Source organism: Pavona decussata, unplaced genomic scaffold, assembly GCF_977016875.1.
Source record: "Pavona decussata unplaced genomic scaffold, jaPavDecu1.1 SCAFFOLD_61, whole genome shotgun sequence".
NCBI classification, from domain to species: domain Eukaryota; kingdom Metazoa; phylum Cnidaria; class Anthozoa; order Scleractinia; family Agariciidae; genus Pavona; species Pavona decussata.
Genome location: NW_028145482.1, coordinates 4,518,919 through 4,541,349, shown reverse-complemented (window position 1 = coordinate 4,541,349; position 22,431 = coordinate 4,518,919). Strand labels below are relative to the sequence as shown.

Genomic DNA, 22,431 nt, shown 5'->3' with positions numbered 1-22,431 from the left:
TGCGTTTATCTTTTTTAACCTTAATTTTACTGCATCATCAAATTATGTTTACAATCCGTTTCTCTTTTCATTAATGTGTCTCTTCTTTTGCTACCCGCCTCGATTAGCAATTTGCGCTGTTTTCGGGTAGCAATAATGTAAAGTACAACAAATAATAACAACAATAAATAAAAGTTGAAGTTGAAGCCGTAGGGATCAGTTTGCAATATTGTTTTAATCCGATTCAAACATTTTCTCTGATCCAGATCTCTCTCACAAATCCAGAAACTCTCTCTGGTTTGTAATTCATTTTTTTAAACGTGGCGCGTAACCATAGCGACAGTCTGAGAGTGTTATCCGTGGAAGTAAACACTGTCAAATTGATTTTAAAATTCTTAAATGTAGTCGAGTCCTATGACTGTTGTCAACGGAAAGATGATGACTTTCTTCTTTTTCCATTTGGCTTAAAAGCGCAGTTTTAATTCAACAAACAAAACAAAAGCCGATTTATTGTTGCTGTGGCACATTTCGGTGCCTAAGCAAATTAAAATCCTTTTCTTTCCTTTCACCTGTTTGAGTGTACGTGCACATACATAAATCGCACGCTGCAGTGCTTATTCCAAACGACTTCGTTTTACACGCGGAGCGTGTGTAAATTCACTTTAATTGAACAAGTTAAATTTTTTTTAAGGGTATATTTTAAGGTAAATTGTGTTACATACACCGCAGTGTAAAAAAAAAGTCCAAATAGGTTAACGTATTTCAAAGCCAAACCTGAAAGAACTAATAGATGATTCAAGTCATCCCCGGCCTTTTATTCATTTTTATTACTATTATTACTTAGTTTTTTGACCCAGCCAATGTATATTTGTGCAGGGACAGAAATGTTATCGGTGTTGAAAAAAAGGTCACTTTTCGCTTCCTTTCTTTCATTTTCAATATGGTAATTACAAAACCCAAAGTTTGGAAGAAGTAATTTAGAACTGTGAATTTGATCCTGTCGATTAAAACTGACAAAACTAAATAAGTAATTGTTAATTCCGATCTGAATTTTTTGTAACATTTAACCGCTGTTAAATATATACTGATAAATTGAAGCATTCTACAAGTTTCTGATGCAACCTGACAAAAAAAATCGCTATAATAAGAAAGAATACTGATATTATCGAAACAAGATGTTAAGAGGCCCTATATGATTAATCATACACGCAGTGAAATCCTTCCTTATCAGCTTGTCAATTTGCGTTTTCCTTTCGCAGTTTATTAATATTTATGCCCTTCTTGCCGCTAGTCTATCGCTTTGCGAGTTAATATACTCAGGTAATTCAACGGAGTAAAGCGATTCTTTTGGAAACAAAGCGGCTGTGAATCTGTATGCGACGCAGTGGTTCTCCCACGCGCTGTTTAAATAAATCCTCCCCGTTGACTTTGGATGGCATATCATAAATTAGAGCGATATAACAATCACCTGCTAATCCCAGAATTCTCGAAGAACCTTCAAATTGTTGCTGGGGCTTTCTCTGCGGTTTAGTTTAGCAATTCAATTCGTTCGCGGTCAATGATCTGACCGTTTGGAATCTCTGACTTCAGTGAATGAAAAGAAACTACAGTAAAATGCTGATGTGTAACGAGTCGAAGTCTCGACACTGGGAGGAAACTCGTTAAGGTAATTTTGTCCTATGTTTCTCTTAGAAACCGTTTTTTTTTTTTAATTTTTATACTGAATTGACATTAAGTTTCGAAAATGAATTGATATCCCGTAATTTTAAAATTGTCTATCTGGCCTACACCACAGTAATAGCCCCGCTTTATTTGTAAGCGATCAAGATGAACTTGAGTTGCACGAAATTTTATCAAACCAAAACAAGTCTGAATCGCATGTATTTTTGACGCATACAGCTACAAATGCGATCTGTATTTGGCTTGTTACGTAGGTTGAGGATAGAAAGGCGCCTGTCGCCGTATAATCGTTGAAAATATCAACCAATTTCAATCATAATTACCGCGTTACTTTGTAAATATCTTGAACCCTGCTAAGGCCATTAGCGAAGTTTTACAACCAACCGGCTTGCGCTCAAACTAAAAACCATTAAAAACAGGGACGCTGGCCAGCGGGATCGGGACTATTTCTTTCTGTTCCTTTACGTCGCTCACAATGGTTTCCAACACTTCCGTTCAGTTATACATTGATCGATCATCTTTACTACTACTCTTTATCGGTGCCGCGGATACTACAATGGTATCAAACAAATGGCTTATTATTGGAGAACAAGTTATTGTTGGCTTATTGACTTTATAGGTTATCATAGCAACAATTTAACCTGTCAAAAGAGGCCCTAAATTTAGCTTTAACTGCTTATAACTCAAAACCGAGCTATCTTTAACTTTTTCGAAAATTTAAGGTGGTTGTGAACAGATCCCTACAATTTTTTTTTTTATTATTTTACAGAAAGCTGCATTTTGACAAGTTCAATACAATTCAATAAGTAAAAAATAGGGGTCGCTAAATTTAGGGCTGTTTTTAACAGGTTATATTTCTGCTACGGTAATCTATAAAGTCGAGCTGAAACAATTATAACTTGTTCATCAATAATCAGGCATTCATTTGATGCCATTGTTATTGTATAAACTGACAAATAGTCGCAGTACTGCTCCATTCAAGTATAAGGGATGGGAAGTGCTAGAAACTGGTGCTGAGCCACGTTAACCAAGGCCGACACTCAAGCACTGCCAATGATATAATGACATCACTTTTCACCGGCACTTGAAGTATAGCACTTCACCTGCTTCTAGACTGCACTGAGACCAGACGACTTACTGGGCCTACTTAGCATTTGCCGCCTTTCTTCTACTTAATTTCAGTACAACAACAAGTACTACAACAGCATGGACCAGTTATGGGCTCGCTAGTTTCCGTTGTAGCAGAAATCAGTCGTTTTGCACAACGTCGAGGAATAGTTGAGCCCTTGCTAAGGTTACACGTTATGTTAAGTTCACCATACTTCTATCATACTTTTATGGCCGTACGCAAAAACGAAAATCGACAATTTTCACGAACAAAAACGCTGACACAAGGTTAACTATGAGATCAAGAAAATGGTAAAAGACCTTTTACTAGACTTCTTGGTTGCCCGCGACAACAACAAACTACGAAGGCCGTTGAAAACTGACACATACCAAGAGACTACTCGACCGATCATCTTTACAACACAACAACAACAATTGAAAACCCACAGGTAGCAATAGAACCGTTCGAACCGGGTGGGTGTGGCAGAGTGGTTAGAGGCCCGCACTCATAATCTGGAGATCCCAGGCGTGCGTTTCTCAAAACTCCCGAGAACTTTTCGGGCCCGAAAACATTACGGGGCGCTTTTCGGGTGTTTTTCTCGTGTCCCGAAAAGTGTTTCTCAGAGCACCCGAAAGTGTCCCGAATTGTCTCCTGATATTTCCGGGAATCTTTTCGTGTTAGAGCTGGAAAGATTATTTAAGAACGCGGATTTATTATTACAACTTTAAATTTTCCAGCTGAAAACTGTAACTGTATTTGTAAAATAAATTTACGTGTAAATGCTGTTCTTAAAAACAGATTTCAGCACAGATACTACTGAGCTAACTAGTTCACAACGTGAAGACTGTTTGGTTTCTACTTTAACCTTGACCTTTAAAATTCACCGTTGTTGCAGTTCGTCAATGTTTCCATATATCTGTCAAACCGTTAAGACTTCAGTTGTCAAAGTGTCCATGATACTATTGGCTACTCGTTTGAATGAACTGAAAACGTTGCTCGCAAATCCCCAAAACATAAAAACAAGTCAAGGGATGTTTTGGTTTTGAGCAAGTTTTAGCGTCCTCGGACACCGCATTACTATGAACTCGAAATTTCGTAGTGGAGGCTGATAATTATATAAGAAATAAGTTGTACTGCAAGAAAATGGCTTATCACATTTGCAGCTTAGCATTGTCCGATGAAAGTTTTCCAGAATCAGACAAGGTGGGTATCTTTCATGTTTTTTTAGTTGTTGTTTTTGATTTTCTTTTACGAAGTTGCTGTACAACCTGTTTGGCGAATACTTTTTCTACATTAGCTGAGGATGAAATGATAAATTAAGAGATACCTAAGTCTAGATACCTAAGTCACTGAGGATAAATTTCAGTAGCCTGTCAAAAACATCAAAAACGTAATATGTGTCTTGAGCTAGCTCTTACTTACCATGCACCATGGATGCATGCACAAACGGGGAGTGGCAATAACTGCCTTCGGTTGCGGTTCGTGATTAAAGCGATCGAGATGTTTTAAGTCAACACAAAACTTAGGCCAACGTTGTCCACTGTATGGAGACTTATATCCTTAGTGAAAGCTTTCTATTTTACAATAAAATAAGCTTAAGTTGAGCTTTAATAATTCTTAAAGCACGAAATCGAGCGCCATGAGTCAGTTACAGTTTTCGCAATCTCGGCGAGTAAATAGGCCAATTTCAGTTTGAAAACATTTGACTACATTTGTAATTTTTGAAGTTGAGCTTCTTCTCAACCGATTTACGTTAAAAGAGACAGAATTAATTGTCCGTTATACACTTAAAATATAAAATTTAACCCCACCGTCAAACTCGGCAATATGCGAAGCGCTGAGGAAACTACCAAACTGTCTTTATTTGGTCCATAATCTCTCAAAAATGGTCGAAATGTTGGAACATGTACAACAACTTGACAATGAGGAAATGCCTAATGCTCGCGATGTGGAAGACTGGCTTAACCTGGAAAACGAGCTCCCGACTTCACCGCAAATGTCTGATGAAGAGATTTTAGCCACCGTTGTTGGAGATTCGACGGAAAGCAAAAATGTATGTAGCGATGAGGAAGACGAGGGCGAGGACGAGAAACTAGTTTCGACTAAAGAGGCAGCGCAATGTTTCAAAAAATGCTTGTCGTGGATGGAATCACAGAACGATATTGACCCTGTGCAGTTAATGCAGCTAAGACGAATGATGGACTTCGCAATGCGATCAAGCTACAAGTCTTTGAAGCAAACAAACACGCTTGAACATTTTAGACCTTTGTAAATACCTGAACTGAAAGTTTTTATTTGTAAATACACACAGGCTGTGTAGATTTCACAATTCGTCATTCTTTAACAGTTCAACTGAAAATAACTGATTTTAGACATTTTTAGCTTGAGTCTATTCCAGTATCTGTCAATTAACTCAAACTCTCGTTTTGAATAACTTTTTCCTTGATAGTAGTAACGCAATACAACCATTAAACTGAAAAAAGCATTCCCGAAAACGCATTTCGGGAGCTTTCTAGCACCCGAAAATTATCGGGGGATTTTCTCGGGCCCGAAAGGTTCTTGCGCTTTGAGAAACACCAGAAAGCGTTTTCGGGAGCTTTACGGGGAGCTTTTCGGGCCCGAAAAGTTCTCGGTTCTAGGTTCGAGTCTCCTCTCTGATCACTAGCTTGGATTTGTTTCGAGATCTGAACACTTGGAATGGGATCTGGTGGAAGGACTGCCGGCTGGGATATGAGCAAAATTTAGGCAGGGAAACATAACCGGAGTATTGAGGCGATAGTCACACATTTTCGTGTCATTACTTTTTGTCAAGAATAAGCTTTATTTTAGAATCACTTTTAAAATTTGTGAAGTATGTGCTGTTATGATCATAAAATATATGTCTGATTTTATCGGTACTTTATGAACATTCTCTTGGGGAGTACAACAATAATGAGTCACAAGGGACTTAAAACAAAACAGCAAACACAATGTCTTGGAATTATGCATGGCACTGTACGTAAACTTGAAAATTTAATGTTGAATGATGTTTACAGTTAATACGCAACGTCAGCTTTACGTTAAAAATCTATCTCGTCGTTGATGATTTTGTTTCAGGTGCTCGCAAAGTGGTGATTCATCTTGTTTGATGAGTTAAGTACCGCCATTTTCCGGAAGCGAAGAGCAATTAATTGTGAAGTGAGATGAGGACTACAGGTTTGCCTGACAAACTCTCTTCCAAGACCTGAGTGGCAGTGGATTGACCCACTCGGGATAACAACAACGGCCATATGAAGACTAAAACTGCTAAGGTGTCTGCCCAGAAACAAGGTACATGTATGCATAAATGACTAAAAGTAATTAAGCATCAAAGTGACCAAATGCTATTCTAGTCTTGAGTCTGGAATCAATGACGGTTCGTCGGTATATCTTCTGACATCCAAAATTTAAATTTCTCAGTTTATTTGGACTGAAGACTACTCGTGGAAGGCGTAATTTCCGCAAAGCCCCAGACATTTATACGTGCACTGCTGTCATATTGATGCTTTTCTAGAAACAACAAGCATGAATAGAGTTTGAGTCGCAAGACGTACAGATAACTAATGTAGGGCTGTGTGGAAATCTTGCCCTACTCGGCACTGACCAAAACAGAAAATAGCTGACGGATATCCTACTATACTAGTCTCTACATTCTAATCGAAAGCTACAGCTTTTCGGCTGTTCTGTTGAGCCGTCGACCTTTAAATCGACCTCTGAGGAAACGGCCAGCTTTCGAGCTGGCCAATTGGCCGTAGGAATTTAATTAGCAAGGCTCAATTATCATTATAAATGTGACTAGATCAGTCGCTCGAGCTGGAAGCTCTTTTGTATACAACGGCATATGCATGTGAAAAAGATAGTCTGCAACCTTAAGGTTACCCGGTACCTTCAGAGGTGTCTCGCGTCCAAGCGATGTAGCGCGTCCGGTTTAAACTGTAGATACCTGAACCCTTATATCAAATTAAAGCTTATGGAGCTAGCTATCCAACTAAACCAAAAATTTTGAAATGAAATGAATTGCCGAATTTTTAGCGCTGTTTTCTCGAATAAATTTTTTTTAATTGGAGGAGCCACTTCAAAGAGCTAAAACTCAAAAAGAATTTTTTCGTTTGCCTAACATACAAACAACAAAAACGTGTCTGCGAATTTTTTCTTTCCAAATATTTTTTCTCCGAGAGCGATTTTTGTACGATTACTCCACATTTTTTTCATCCTATTTCGAAAATGCTCTATAACTTTTCACTGCTATTGAATATGGCAAAACGCAGACACGTTTTTTTTAGCGCTTTGGGTCCGGAAACTGAGGAGCAAATAAAAATTAGCAAAAAACAAAATTCACTTTGACCTGTAGCTTTAAAAAGGTGATTCGGACGCTCGCAATTAGTGGCCGTGAAAAATTCGACAATTTATTTTATTTCAAAATTCTTGGTATGGTTTGATAGTCAGCTCTTTTATCTTTAATTTGATAGACACCTCTGAAGGTCCCGGGTAACCTTAAATGCCAGTTTTTGCGAATTACCCAAAGCAAGTCTTAGACTAAGTTCAACTTACTTCATTTATTGTCAAAAATCACGCACTGATTTGTTACTAAGTCGCCTACTTACTAACTTGTAGTGGTAAGTTGTATTCTAGCGTAAAATATAAAATAAAATACCAGACGTTTCGAGGTTGCTGCCCCTTCATCAGTGGTGTGTTGCAACATACCACTGATGAAGAGTCAGCGGCCTCGAAACGTCTGGTATTTTATTTTATATTTTGCTCTAGAATACAACTTTCCACAACTTTTATCCACCAAGTGCGCAACCCAGTCTAAACAACATTTTGTTTCGTTATCTCCTTACTAACTTACTCACTTACTTGTTTGCTTTCTCTCTTTCTTTCTTTATTGACAATTGTCTGTAATTAGTTACGTGTAACTTGGTCTTAGGTTATACGAAGGGGCCTAATGCCAAGCTGCCTCCTTTCACCTTTCATGGGGTACCAGTGGGTGTACAAAGACAAATATACAAAACAGCTTTTAAACGTAACGTCATCTAGTGTGAAAGTACAATGTTCATAATCCTTATAGCATGCATTCTTTCTTTCTTTCTTTCTTTCTTTCTTTCTTTCTTTCTTTCTTTCTTTCTTTCTTTCTTTCTTTCTTTCTTTCTTTCTTGCTTACCTAACTGCCTGCCTACCTACCTACCTATCTAGTAGCTTACCTCCTTCATTACTTCCTTCGTTCCTTACTCCCTTGCTTACTTAGTCAGTACCATAAATATTTATATACTTAGATTTATAGGATACCTTATCAGATAAGTTCGAATTAGGTTTTAAAATTTTGATGGCGTTAACAGCTAAGGTCACGGACAATTCAAGGGAAGGATTTAAACTGAAACCTTTGAGATAGTTCCCAGCAAAGTCTAGTAGTGCCGAGTTCTATTCAGGTCAAAACTGAATCGTCTGTAAATTCATAGAACAGCTTTCAGAACTCCAATAAGCGTGTTCCCAAACATTTAATTTATTAATAAACTACAAGTTTAGGAAGTGTATCGGTCAAATAAGAGATAGCATGTCACTGGTACAATTGTAGCTTCCTTCTTTCAACGAATAATTGGTTCATTATCAACTGATGAGTTGATAATGTAATTTGTCCACTTTAGAGAGCCAGAGGTTCGAGAGCTGACGTTCGAAACCTCTTCTTTCGAAACCCTTTACGATGGCGAAGTTATCTTATCATTTTCGTTTCCACTCCCTCTCCTACTTGTAGCATAGTTCCCCTTATCCTATTTTATTTCATTTTTAAGATTTAAATTTCGAGTTGTTGGATAATAAACAAAACCTGACGAACACCTCCGACATTCTCGAGTGCTTGACACACTCAAACAAACCGTAAACTTGACAGAAAATTACAATGTTTATACCGTTCGCGGTTTTCAAATTAATGATTAAAAACTATTAATGAGTTCTAGCGTCTTCACTGTGTTTTAGACCTTTCTAGACTGGAAAACGTCGGTTATATTTTCTTTGTTTTCGTCTCACATAATCTATTTTTCGTCATGTTTTATGTTTTTGTGGTGTAATGTTTTCGGCTGACATTGTTTTTAGGGTCTATGAAAGGAGTGTTTCAATGGTTTTCAAGTCAAAGCTAATTTGCGGCTTTGCGGCGCGACGGCTTAGCTTGGAGTCCAGTCCTCCGACTCAGCGAGTGTTTCAAAATGCGAGAAAACTGAAACCGAATGTCAAATGTTTGCTTCAGGGTTTGCTTTTCATAAATGCGACCGACCTGTGTGTAATTTTGGCAAAGCGGGCGAGCTCATGGGCGTTGTTGCAAGGATTCTCCGCTTTTTAGGAAATGTTCCGCTAGGTATTAATTCCCTGCATTAATCATTGTCTTGTGGTGAGCCAAGATAAAAACCGACATTGATTAAGCGCGTAGTTTGCACTTGCCGGCTTGGTGTCCCTCAATTAGTAACTGCGAGTCAGATCAATGATCATTGAACAGATCGAGTCAAGTTGAAACTACCGCCGCTTAAACGCCTTTGAAAATGCATCTGTGCAGAGGACAGGATAACCAAGAAGGTATTGTATTGTAAGATCACTATTGTTTAGTTTTTGAGGGGAAGCAAAAGCGACTGTTTTACAGCAGCTGGTTCAATGCAAGTTTCCCTAACAACGATCGCGAGTCGATCGTTTGCGCCGACGTTGACACGTACTGATTATGAATTCATTTCAGGTTGGGGTTTTGTTTATCCGTATTCGGTCAACGAGGCCTGCCGATTTAATTTAAAATGAAAGAGGAATTTTTGCTTTTGCTTTTCTTAGACTGAGAAACGGCCTTCACTTTCAAATGTAAGCTGTTCATGTAAGCTCGGGTCGAGAATCTCAGCTTTATATCGTCGTTATGACCAATTGTTTTAACTTCCTAATCGTAAGAAAGTACTGCCTTACAACTTGATGCATGGATGAAAAATGAAAGCGATATGCATATAACATAGTTTGTATTAAATTTATTGTTGGTAAATTAAAACATTTTCCCTACTGGTGCCTGAAAATTAAGCTTGCAACTTTAAGGGTTGTTTATATTTACGTGTAGTGTTTAATATATTTGACTTCATTGTTTTAGCGTGATTTCCCAGTACTCATTTACGGTTGCCTTTTGTATAGTAGGTGTGGTATAAGCTTAAATAGTCCGTTATAAAGATTATCTGTTCTTTTTATTGCAAAAAAAGTGTTTCGTGTGAACGCGATTTTGCGATTTTCCAACACATTTTCCAATTCCTTTTGTATTGGATCAAGTTTTGTTAACCCCATGCCAGCTATGTATATTGTGCCTACCAAACCCAGCAGTTAGTCTAACAATACACTGTGCATTTGATTAAAATTAATATGCTAGACAAAATGCAATTTGTATGCAAACATCGTGGATATATGGCTGGCACTAAGAAGCCTGTTAAGTGTAAGTGGCTGCAAGCATTTTTTTTGTTTGGATGTGTGATACTTTACAATAATTGTTTGGCTTATGAAAATTGTTTTTTTTTTTTTTGTTTTTGTTTTTGTTTTTTTTTTCAAATTCCCACCCAGCTGGGCCAAAAAGCTTTTTGCCCTTCCCAAGCACTAAATTTCATTGTTATTTCATGTCCCTCCCTAAAAACACACTTTAAGATTTGGATTGTTGGAAACTGGTTCATTTACATTCATTCAAATTGTTAAAAATTAATTTTATGTCTCCAGCAAAAACATACTGTAACATACAAATCGCTCACAAAAGTGACATTCTCCCCCCCTCACCCCCCTTGAACTTGTCCATGGATCGCGAACCATATGTGTTCCATTGAACCAAAACAAAGGTGTGACTTGACAGTTCATAAGTTCAAATTCCCAGGTAAAGTTCAAATCCCCCACTCTCTCTTCCTTGTTTAATAGTGTCCCACACCCTGGACATACCCCCATGCAAGAGATTTATAATTCAATGGGGGAATGAGCGGGTTTTAAAAGCCAACCAATTGTTAAGCTGTTTTGTAATTTCTAGATTGGGTAGAGGGTCTTAAACAAAATCTCTCCTATATGGCTTTGGATGTACTACATGTACATGTATAAACTATGTAATATATTATGCAGTATTCCTGTTCAAATACTGTATGTATAAATATTTGATAATAATATTAAAATGTAATAAATGAAGTCACAAGTCAATGAAGTAAGCAAATAAATCTGCTGGATTTTAGAGAGCCTTTAGCAACAAAGCACGCACTGTTTAATTAGACCATTGGGCAAGATTGTCCTAACATCTTAATATTGCATGCTCTATGTACTTAATAGACAGTAAGTGCTTGCACTCACAAGGTAATGTTCCAGGGTCATGTCCAAGGGATAAACTGCAGAAAAAGGAGCTTGCTGAAATTAATCTTTTGAGTTTGCAAAATTATGCAATGTTTGCAGGCTGGCTTTTATTTACTGCACAAGTTTTTATGCATTAGATAACAAATATTATTATAAAGTGAATCATAGTATAATGCAATTCGAGGGATTTGATTGGCTTAGCGGCCATGGTATATGAGCAATTATACCATGGCTGAGAAATGGCGACCATTAAATTGTCTGCTGGTTGTTCTTGCGCAGCGAAATCAGTAAGATCTAGCAATTTTTCGTGATTGTTTTTAATAAAAGAATTATTCCACTCGCGTTTGTTGTATGATTATAGCCAACTCGGTGCTACGCGCCTCGTTCGGCTATCTATCATCTCATATCCAACGCGCGCTCGTGGAATAATTTTTAATTACAAAATGACAGCAAAAAATAGCCAGGAACATTTTTTTCAGGTGGCACTTACCACCTACTGATTTGCTTGATTATACGTAACAATATCTGCCTTTGTTATCCTACTTTCCCTCTTGCTTTCTTTTTTTCTTCTTCCTTTATTTACAACAAGTCAACTATCTGAATAGTGTGAATAACAATAATTATTTTCTGTATTCAACAACTAAAAGACTAAACATTGCTCCAAATATTTTCCTCTTTTTTTTTTGGTTCATTTGGAGAAAAAAAACCATAATAAATGGGCAAGTTTTCCATTTCTTTTTATCATAATTTTTAAGAAGATTACAACATTTTTTAATTTGTAAGACATGTTTCGATATTACAAACATCATTGTCAGTTACAGAATATTTGAAAAAAACCATTAGGACTATATAACAACTAAGCGAAAAATGCATAATTAATTATGATTAAGTGACAAAAATAGAGAACATATTTGAGTGAGTAACAAAAGTGTTGGAAAAAAAATATAAAGCCTAAAGCGTAAGTGCCAGGTTGACATGATGAACTTGTTGATTTAAATTGGGCTTTTCCCAATCCCCCCCAAAAAAGCAATAACCAAACTTTGGGGTATTACATTTCCTGAGGGAATTTGAGGCCAAATACAAAAAATCCAGCAAAAAAAAAAAAGCTAAAACTGAAGGTTGGTGATGCATTGAGCCCTTCAATGCTTGATTTGTTATTACCCCTTACATGTATATGAATCTTTGAGAAAAGAAAATTGCTTGTTTATTTAAAAAAAGACTAAAAGGTTCTCCAAAAGCTCCCCGCATAACCTTCAGTTGGTGTTTTTTTGTTTTTTTTTTTTCAGAAATTGATTTATAAAATTTATCAATAAATTTCTGGGAAAAAAAAACAACAGGCTTGCAAAAATGATTTTTGTATCTTGTCCTGATCTTTCATTGCTGATGGTATTTTTTTTATTTTTATTTTTCAGAAACAGACAGGCAGCTACGGACCAATGATCATGAATATAACTCTCCATTTCAGTATGTCAACAATTACATTAGGACGTCAAAGTACACCTTACTCACCTTCCTGCCTCTCAACTTGTTTGAACAGTTCCAGAGAGTTGCCAACATTTATTTTCTCATGCAAATCATCATTATGGTAAGTTTAATAACGTTAGTCAATACCAGCATTTCCAAACCTTTTATTGACTAACAGCTGACTATGTCTTTTTGAAGCTTCTATAATAATAGTTATTGTTTTCTTTTATATGCATACTAAGGTTAGATATCAGACAGTATGATTTAAAGCCCTGATTAAAATTGATTCCTTTGAAACAATGTGATTTGATTTAACTTTAATAGTACGTATAGCAAAATTATACAATTATATGATTTTGTGGGATGCATTGCCAAGGGTCACACAAAGACATTCAAAGGTGACCACAGGCCTTTTATATTAAAGGTATGTACCAAAACTTATTGGAAGGTTTCCAAAAGTGACGTAAATTTTACTACAGTCAGATTTTTTAAGGTGACCAATTTAAGACTTCTAAAGATTTTTGAGGAGAACACAGTCTTCTTTTGACGAGTTTTCAGAAGAGAGTACAATGATTCACATGTTTTCCAGTCTGTGGTGGTGGTTCAAACACTTCCAAAGGGGATTTTTTTTGTCTTATGATGACAATAAGAGATATATGGACAGTAACAAGTATCCATGGAGGGAAAATTCTAAGGTTACCATTACACAGATCATTTTAAATATTTTAAATGCTTATAAATCAGCTTCATACACTGTTACTGCTTAATGATAAGCCGGAAAACCAACATCTCATTTTGCAAATAGTCAAAGTAGATGGACGTTTTTACCAGGGCACCACTTGTGAGGGATAATTAAAATTTGATTGATTTTGCTTAGTAGTTGCTGGCTGTCTGTTGATCACACCATTCCTTTTGTCTCTGTTTTGTGTGATTAATACTATCATGCCTTAAGACAAAAATTTTCAGATAATATATGCTGTTTTAATGATATATCTTCTTCATGGAGCATTATTAGCCTTTATGTGCCTTTAATTTTAATTTTTAATTTCTGTAGATCAGTCCTAGCTTGTTGAATCATTTTTAACAAAGAGCCCCAAAGCACTTACATCATATTCAAGTAAAATAAATTAATATGTAAGAAGCAAATATATTTGAAAAAATTAACTTCATTGGGTTTTAATTCAAATACCATTCACTTTCTTTGTTTGCAAGTGAAATTTTCAAATGATAATTTTCTGGGTATTTGTTCCATCCTACAGTCCATTCCAAAGATCACGGCATTAAGCCCTGAAGCTACAGCTGTTCCACTTATTTGTGTCTTGGCGGCAACAGGAGTCAAAGATGCTGCAGATGATATTGTAAGTCAACTTACCCTTGATAAGGCTTATATTAATAAACTAAGGAATTAACAAAATCTTGTCATTGGATAAACATTGATAGAGACTGAACGGTGCAATAATTTTATACCCTGGGTTCCAGAGTTTTTTCTTGCTTGCCGTGAGGATTGACTGGAGCCCAGTTGTCATCAAGGCTAGAACCAGAAATTGTGCAAGAAAAGCCTCTGGCACCCAGGTTAAGTGCAGTGCAGAATATTGGTTGCAGTTGTTCGATAATTTCACACTGATAATCTAATTTCATTTTCCCATTTACAGAAGCGACATAAAAGTGATGATGAAGTAAACAACAGGAAAGCAAAGGTTCTTAGAGACAAAGAAGGGACATCTGATAGGTGAGTTGTACTGCAGGCGTTGTTCCAGTATAATTTATTGTACAGGTGAGAGTTGCAACAAGAGAGAACTTTTTGGTGACCTACAGTACCGCTCAAAAGTAAGTTACCAGTCTCGTCTCATTTCTCGCAAGATGAGAGTCGCGAGAGAGATGCAACTAAATTTTCAGCTAACTGCGTGACAAGAGTGTCATGCTGTATCAACAACACTGACACTCAACTTGATATTCTTGCGAAACTCTCGCGAAAAAAGTCAAGCCTTAGTACTTACAGTTTTTGAGCCTGTCGCCAGATGAATGTCTTGTCTCTTGAGACGAGAGTTGCGTCTCGCAAGAGGGTGGTAACTTATTTTTGAGCGGTACTGTAATGTTCAATCTGTTTTGACTTGATTTCTGCAGACAGGAAGAAGAGAGGTGGATGAAAATCCAAGTGGGTGATGTTCTCAGGATAGACAACAATGACCAAATTCCCGTAAGTGTCTCTGACCTTGTGTGCAACTCACAGCAATTTTCTGAGTCATTTGGTTTGACCATTCAGTGTTGCATTGTATCATTCAACAGGCTGACATAGTAGTGCTCACCACCAGTGAAGACAATGGTTTGTGCTACATCGAGACGGCCGAGCTGGATGGGTAAGTCACAGAGTTTTATAATAATAATAATAATAATAATAATAATAATAATAATAATAATAATAATAACAACAACAACAACAATAATAATAATAATAACAATAATAATCAACTTTATTTAACGAGAGTAACACTTGACAGTATTTTTAACTAAAGAACTGTCTAGTGGCCCACAATCCTAAAATAATAACAACAAGAACAGCAACAATTAATATCATGCAGTAATTGTATACACAAGTAGGCTGCACCCCATTTTTCCAACCTACTTCTCGGTGTTTGGAAATAGGAGGAAACACTCTTCCTACCTAGGTTTGATCTATTACTTCAAGGACTTATTTATCCACTGGTTTAAGCTATCCACTCTTTGAACGGCTGATGCCAGATGTATAAATGGGTGCTGGTAGTAAAATGCTGGAGGTGACCTGGCACTGGGGGGCTAGGGATGCCTAGTTCGTTGTGCTATGCAAGTACCAGCTATGTGGGTCTCTTGCAACCTGTATGCAATGTTGTCATATGGGTGGAGAGAGGCTTTGTGAGTGCTTCAATTGCTTGAAAACACAATTACTGGTATATGGGGTCATACAGCTGCAAATTCATTATTACTAGCTTAACACTTTTGTTACCTTTTTTGTCGACAGGGAAACTAACCTAAAATGTCGCCAGCCACTTCCTGAAACTGGCGAACTTGGTGATGATGAAGAGCAACTTTCAAAAGTTAAAAGTATGTCCCTTTTCTTGTTTCAGTTTTTGGGGAAAAATGCTATACTAAACCGTATGATTTTCTACTTGGCATATCCAATCAATGAAACAAATAATCACTGGAAATCATTATCATTGGATATGAATTAATAATTATTGGTTATCAACATTGGCAATTGACAAACAATATGCTCCTTCTTTTACCTACATTAGCTTCAGCTAATTTCTTAAGTAATAGCTGCCGCGCTAATGCAACGGCTTATGCAGTTTGGTTTTGTGTGTACGTGTGTTTAGTATCAGCGTTTAAAATAAACTTCTGTCATATAGAATTGTATAGCCTGTGAGCAAGCCCCCCACCCCCAAGCTAGAGAGCTTGCTCGCAGGCTAAGAATTGTAATACGGTAATATATTATAACAACTTTGTAATAATAGTAGCATTGTACTAGTTGTTGTTGCTGTTGTTGTATTTTTTTTTTTCTTTTCTTTAACTATTTGAAACGTGTAATAAGTATTTATGTAGTGAAATAAAGTTCTTCTTCATTTAAAAAATAAAAAAAAATAAAAAAAAACATTGGCGATTGAAAAAAAATTTTCTGTGCAACATATTAGATATATCAAATACTGTTACAGTGGTAAAAGTACTGATAAGATTATTTACAAAATGAAAAGTGCTTGAATGAGTGTATTTTTAAATACGAAGTTTGGTAGTTTGAGGTACACACCACTGAGTTAACAAGGAATGCAAAAAAGTGCAAAATAAGAACGGTGTGCCCCCTTTTTCCTAAAGTTGTGCATACAGCTTCTTGAACATTAGAAATTTTGAGGTGAGGAGTAATGAGGGAAAATTATTACAAAATCTGTCTGGGATAAGTGGAGAAGGGGGCTAAGAGATTTTAACAGTATTTTTTGTCAGTGTAATAATTATTTTTTTCTTCATGTTTTTTTCTTTCTAGTTGAAATAAGTTGTGAGCCTCCCAACAACAGATTGGACAAGTTCAAGGGAAAGTTGGTATACGAAGATAAGATGTATCCTCTAGACAATGACAATGTCATTCTAAGGGTAAGATGGTGCATTTTGAGTTGCTTACAGACTGTGTAGTGATGCGGTGTTCAATGCAGTAAGCCATAATCTACCCATACATTGTAGCTGAGAAAAGGTAAAAAATGAGCACTAAGCAAAGGAGTCATTACAATGTCTTGTGCCGTAGCAAATAGAATGTTCAGACCTTTTAGAAGATGAATAGCGATGCATGGGCAAAAATATCAATACAGTTTCAATCTTTTTTCTGTATTTGTGACAAGAATATCCAGCTGGATTGTGGGATATGACTTGTATTGTTAACATAGACTTTTTTTCTTTGTAGCCCCATGTTTGTAGCGGCTGAATGTAGTTCCCCTTAGTAATAAATCACATTTATTAAATAGGTCACCATCTTTTTAGAACTAAGCAGACAATTTTCTTATCAGGGCTGTGTGTTGCGCAACACCAAGTGGGTGTATGGTGTAGTGATCTATGCTGGACATGACACAAAGCTCATGATGAACACTGGTATGACGTTAACATGCCCATAACTTCTTCATAATTTCTAAAGTATATACAATATTCATCGGATTTAATACTGCTGACTGCAGTGGTCTAGCCTAACATGGCTGCCCATAGGGAGACACCACTTTGTAGTTTAATTAGTTTTATTGACTCCAAGTTCTGAGAATTTGGGAAACTTTTGTTAACATTTTGGTCACTAGTATACACTGTATTAGTGCATGGTGACTATTTTTTATCGGGGACCAGGAAAACTAGCTTGCACATCAAACATGATGTGTGTTCATCCTATTCTCTTCTTCGTTATTAAACTCGGGAACTTGTGATATAGTGCAACCTCCCCTTATGACCACCCTGTTGGTAAAGCACTTAAAATATGTTTATTTATAATGTCAAGCCTTTTTATCCCATATACAAAAGCTTGTGGATTGTGCAATCATTTATTTTTCCTATCCTGTAGACCCTATTAAATATTTTTGTGGCCCCTTGTTGGTCCACTATAATGTTCTAACTACAATGTATGAGCACGTCTTACTGTCAAACACATTTCTGAGTTTGTTCTTGTTATCATGTAGGGGTCAGCAAATTCAAGAGGACCATGTTGGATAAACTTGTCAACAGTCTGATCTTGTGGGTAAGCTAGTATGTACAATTAACATGAATTCATGTAGGTGCAATACATACTGTAAAGCATCCAATGTTGCTAGACAGCAAGACTGGATGTACAGTATTGATAAACCTTTTTTCCTGCTTGATCATCAAGTCTGCCCTGGTTTAAACCTGAAGATTGGGGAGTCAAAACTTCTCATGTTATGTTGGCTGAACATTCAAAAGGATTTATGTGACCAGTTCATGGATTAAATAGGCTTAAACGTAATTTAACTGAGCTAACAACTTGGAGCAAGTTTGCTCCCTGGTGGCGTGGCGTGGCATTAGTGTCAATAGGCCTTATCACGGTTTTTGACGCTATTTTGACGGGTAGGCAAACAGGCTTGAAATAACAGTGTCTGTATGGAAATCAGTGTTCGACACTAACGCTTGCCCGATTGCCCGGGGCAAGTAAAATGATTCAATGGGCAAGTAAAACTACGGTAAAAGTTGCCCAATCGGGCAAGCAGATGTTTTGCTCCTGTCCACAGTGTGTCCAGCAGGAAATAAAGCGAATTGAAAACTCTTTGCCGTCAATTTATTTATTGTGTTAATATGGGTACCTACCTTGGGATATTTTCATACCCATTAGCCGTAGATCGAAAAAAGATACATATTAGTTTGAACAAGATACAACGAAACGAGCAGGAAACACTGTGCACAAAATCGTGGCCGCCATGTTTTTTTAACCCGCAAAGAATGTTGGTAAATTTACCGTACCCAGCCTCCAAGCGGCCAAATTTATGCTTTGTATTTTCCCGGGATAAAACGGCGAGCGAAGCGAGCCGGCGATTTTTTGGGCAACCAAAAAATACGCTAGGCAACAAAAAATAGAGACCTGGTTGCCCAAAGGGCAATTTAGCAGGAAAGTTAGTGTCGAATACTGGAAATCCGATGTCAAATAATTTTCATAAAACATCGCTTCTGAAAAATTTATGAATTGAATTCATTGAATTGGTCGTGTTTTGAACTTTCCATACATTTGTCTGTTAGCGAACCAGCCGTGAGCTGCTACTAAAAATAGTTCACGGGAAAAAATACAGGGAAATGTATGAAAAGTTCAAAACACGACTAGACGCTTTCTGTCACAGCTACATCCCTCCAATTTTGTTACTAAAATCCTTTTCCTAGTGCTAAAAGTTTCCAATTCATGAATTTTTCAGAAGTGATGTTTTATGAAAATTATTTGGCATCGGATTTCCATACAAACACTGTTATTTCAAGCCTGTTTGCCTACCCGTCAAAATGGCGTCAAAAACCGTGATAAGGCCTATTGGTGTACAGTTTGTGGTGCCGGTGGTGTGTTAGCTTTCGGGCGCTTGCTGTTGTTGCATTACTGTTTGGACCTGGTTCCAGACTTCAGGCGGTTGCATGGCCAGCTGTGTTCTTATGCAGTTTATGCGTGCACCTTTGCACGTGCTCAGAATTTTACTCTGCTCTGCAGCGTTTGTGGCGTCTTTAGTTTATCATGTTTTTGAGGGCTTTTCTTTCTCTCCTGTCCCTCCCAGCAGTGTTAGTTTGTTATCGTTTGGGGTTGGGATTCAGGTTGGGTTAGCCGGTTAGTTCTATGTCTTATTGACGTATTATTTTTCCACTGAGCTTCTAGTCTCAGTGTGACGGGTGCTAGGGTTGGGGCTGGGTTGCAGGCAGGGCTCGTGCTTGATTTGTGGGTAGGGCAGGCTTATGGGGTGTTCTACCTACCTGGGTTTGGGTTGGTGGTACCATCCCCCAGTGGCTCCTGGGCACCCAACCTCCATTTGCTACATAGGCGCTAATTAATAATAGATTAATTTCCTCTTCTAGTGCTTTGTAAACTGGGCTATGTATACCATACTTGTGTTTCAAGTGTTATTTTTCTCTGTTAGATTGCATTTGTGTTAGCCATCCTTTGTACCATTTGTGCCATTGGAACAACAGTGTGGGAAGAAGTTTTTGGCCAGGTTTGTATACATATCTTTATAATAATAATCAACAGAAAGGTGAAGGTGTTGTGATATATTCAAATGAATGTAACTATGTTCTGTTATTTTCCCACTCTGTTGGAGCAGTTTTGGCACTTTCCAAAATAACTTATCCCCTGAGATTTTCCATATTGTGTCCTTCCAGAAAATATCCATACTTTCCCCACAGAAGGGATTTCTTCCAAGCCCCACCCCCCCCCCCCCCTTACCCCTCTAGAAATTCCAATTTAGCTTCATGGGCGGGGGGGGGGGGGAGTTATGGATAATATGTTCTGGATCTTAATACATTCTGTAAAGCCTTCTCTGGCTTGGTTAATGTAAACAAGGGACCTAAATGCCAGTTAAATTTTTCAGTACAGACTTGATCAAAGTATATTTATAACATATAAGGGCAGCTAAGATGTCTCTGGGTTAAGTTAAGGTCAGGGATTGATACTTGGTCTTGATTAAATTCATATGGTAAAATTAAAAAAATGCCGTCAACAAGGGTACATTGTTAGTTGAGTCTACCACTCCAGGATTATTCAAACCCTCTTACATCACAAAAGAAGCTGTATTTTGTGTTTTCACGTTTCGCAGAAAGTAATGAACATTTAAAACAAGGGATATTGTGTGTTTTAGAATTTAAAGTCTTCAACTTTCTCTTAGAAAGGCTGTTTAAACATTTTGCTTTTGTTGTGACACAATACAGCACACCTAGTAGCCCTAGTCAGCTGAATTCTTGGATAAACGTCCTGGTTTGGTCATTCCAACATGGATAATATTATAATATGATAACTCTATGAAAATTAAATAACAATACAGTAACTACATGTATCATTTTTATTTTGCATGCCGGAAACCAATGGTTAACTGTTGTTAGACAATTATCATATCCCAAGGAAGTAACAGTAGCATGGTAGTTGCTGTAGTTCCCCTTACGTATGTGCAATAAATAATTGGTAGTGTTCAATTTGATAAAATTCTTTTTCAGCATTTCCAAGTCTATCTGCCTTGGGAAGGTTTTTACAAGGACAGTGTCGTTATCATTGGCATTGTCCACTGGCCATCTTTTGTCATGGTGCTAAACACACTTATTCCAATCTCACTGTATATCAGGTAAGTTAAATTCACTACTAAGTACTATCCTTAGAGCCTCTCAGCTGGGCATAGTAGTAATCTTGTAATCCTAGCAGAATTTTTAAGGCTGAGTTTGTATGGATTTGGGTGACAATTTAGTTCCTGAAGCAAAAATGCAAAGGTCTTTTTTTTTCGCAGTGTGGAAGTGATTCGACTTGGTCAAAGTTTATGGATAAACTGGGATGCCGATATGTACTTTGAAAAGAAGGATACTCCAGCTTTAGCAAGGTATGTTTTCTTTCTTTAGAAGTTTAACTGCTAATGCATCCAAGTTGGTAAATGACAGCTTGTGGTCACTCTGTCAAACTTGACCAGAGAGATGTGCTTGTGCAAATAAAAAGGGGTTTTAATTGGAACTCTGTCAGCAAACCATGCTTCAATCATGACATTTCATCAATCATGCAACTTCCAATGCCTTAATCATCATTCCACATTGTTACTATCTCCTTCTTTGACAAATGGAATGCAATCGATAAAACAATAAAGAAAACAGATCAACAAATACATTGTGTTGTCCTGATATGCCACCAGATTCTAACAGCATGTGATTATAATCTGCAGTAATGGTAAGGATTGAAGGCCTAATAGGATGGATCCAAATGATTGTTTTCCCTTTCAGAACAACCACGCTGACTGAAGAACTTGGTCAAATAGAGTATATCTTCTCTGATAAGGTAAACAGTGAATCTCTCTGCTCTGTCTGTGGTAGAACTAGGGGTTGGGGGTGGGGCACTTGGGAACTGGCAGTCACTGAAAAAGAACAACATTTTAATTGTTCAATGGTCATTCTCAAGTTCAAACCGCAGAAACATTGTTCCTTCTTTACAGGGTTTCTTTTCATTAATAGTGAAATCCCTTTACATGGAAAGCAGCTTTAATGCTACCCTTCCCCGATGGTGCTAGTGTACATGCAATATTCAGATTGCTGTTTAGATATGTACACAATGTGCACAGCCCAGGTGCTACTTACACAGAATATGACACTAAACCCATACACTTCCCTGTTCCTCAACCCCAAAGCAACGTGCAGGTCTTCAATCATTCGCAAGGTTATCAGTATTGAAGTGGAAGAAGGGGGCTCAGAGAGAGTAGAGGTAAAACAATAAACAACAAACCTACCAGTATTGTGGGTGCTAATGTATGACTTTTTAGAAATAATTTGTCTATTATTTGTAAGGGTGTTTTGAAACTATCCCAAGGAAGTTAGGAGGAAAAAATTAAACTTGCTTGTGCATTTTCTAACCCAAAACAAAATGTAAATGCTGACAAAATTACGCACATGGCAGATCACAACGATTTTTCGTAATCAAGTTGTTGTTGTCCCATTCAGACTGGAACACTGACACAAAATATGATGACCTTTAAGAAATGTTCAATAAATGGCAGATTGTATGGTAAGTATAGTATAAAGCAACCCTCTCTGTTAGATGTCAGTCCACCCTTATTGGGGATTAGTAGAGATTCAACTATATTTCCTGAATTATAGACAGGCCAAAGTTTTGAACTCTGGAAACTTAAGGATGGTGCCTGCTA

The 22,431-nt window shown here is 37.2% G+C and overlaps 2 protein-coding genes across 3 annotated transcripts in view; both read left to right on the top strand.

Annotated features, from left to right (window-relative positions):
- Positions 1 to 4,652: 4,652 nt before the first annotated feature.
- Positions 4,653 to 5,073, top strand: LOC146479230 (uncharacterized). Its single transcript, XM_085111101.1, has one exon. The coding sequence runs from the start codon at positions 4,653 to 4,655 to the stop codon at positions 5,037 to 5,039; it is 387 nt and encodes a 128-aa protein (XP_084967227.1). The 3' UTR covers positions 5,040 to 5,073.
- Positions 5,074 to 9,040: 3,967 nt separating this feature from the next.
- The window catches only part of LOC146479229 (phospholipid-transporting ATPase ID-like), a 34,829-nt gene continuing 21,438 nt past the window's right edge, over positions 9,041 to 22,431 (top strand). For both annotated transcript variants that reach the window (XM_085111465.1, XM_085111464.1), the window contains exons 1-15: positions 9,041 to 9,346; positions 12,520 to 12,692; positions 13,831 to 13,929; positions 14,224 to 14,300; positions 14,696 to 14,768; positions 14,858 to 14,928; positions 15,567 to 15,649; positions 16,581 to 16,687; positions 17,095 to 17,176; positions 17,746 to 17,804; positions 19,684 to 19,758; positions 20,753 to 20,877; positions 21,037 to 21,126; positions 21,518 to 21,572; positions 22,229 to 22,292. In XM_085111465.1, the coding sequence (XP_084967591.1) occupies positions 9,313 to 9,346; positions 12,520 to 12,692; positions 13,831 to 13,929; positions 14,224 to 14,300; positions 14,696 to 14,768; positions 14,858 to 14,928; positions 15,567 to 15,649; positions 16,581 to 16,687; positions 17,095 to 17,176; positions 17,746 to 17,804; positions 19,684 to 19,758; positions 20,753 to 20,877; positions 21,037 to 21,126; positions 21,518 to 21,572; positions 22,229 to 22,292 (1,267 nt within the window). In that variant the 5' untranslated portion in view covers positions 9,041 to 9,312. The remainder of the gene's footprint in view (positions 9,347 to 12,519; positions 12,693 to 13,830; positions 13,930 to 14,223; positions 14,301 to 14,695; positions 14,769 to 14,857; positions 14,929 to 15,566; positions 15,650 to 16,580; positions 16,688 to 17,094; positions 17,177 to 17,745; positions 17,805 to 19,683; positions 19,759 to 20,752; positions 20,878 to 21,036; positions 21,127 to 21,517; positions 21,573 to 22,228; positions 22,293 to 22,431) is intronic.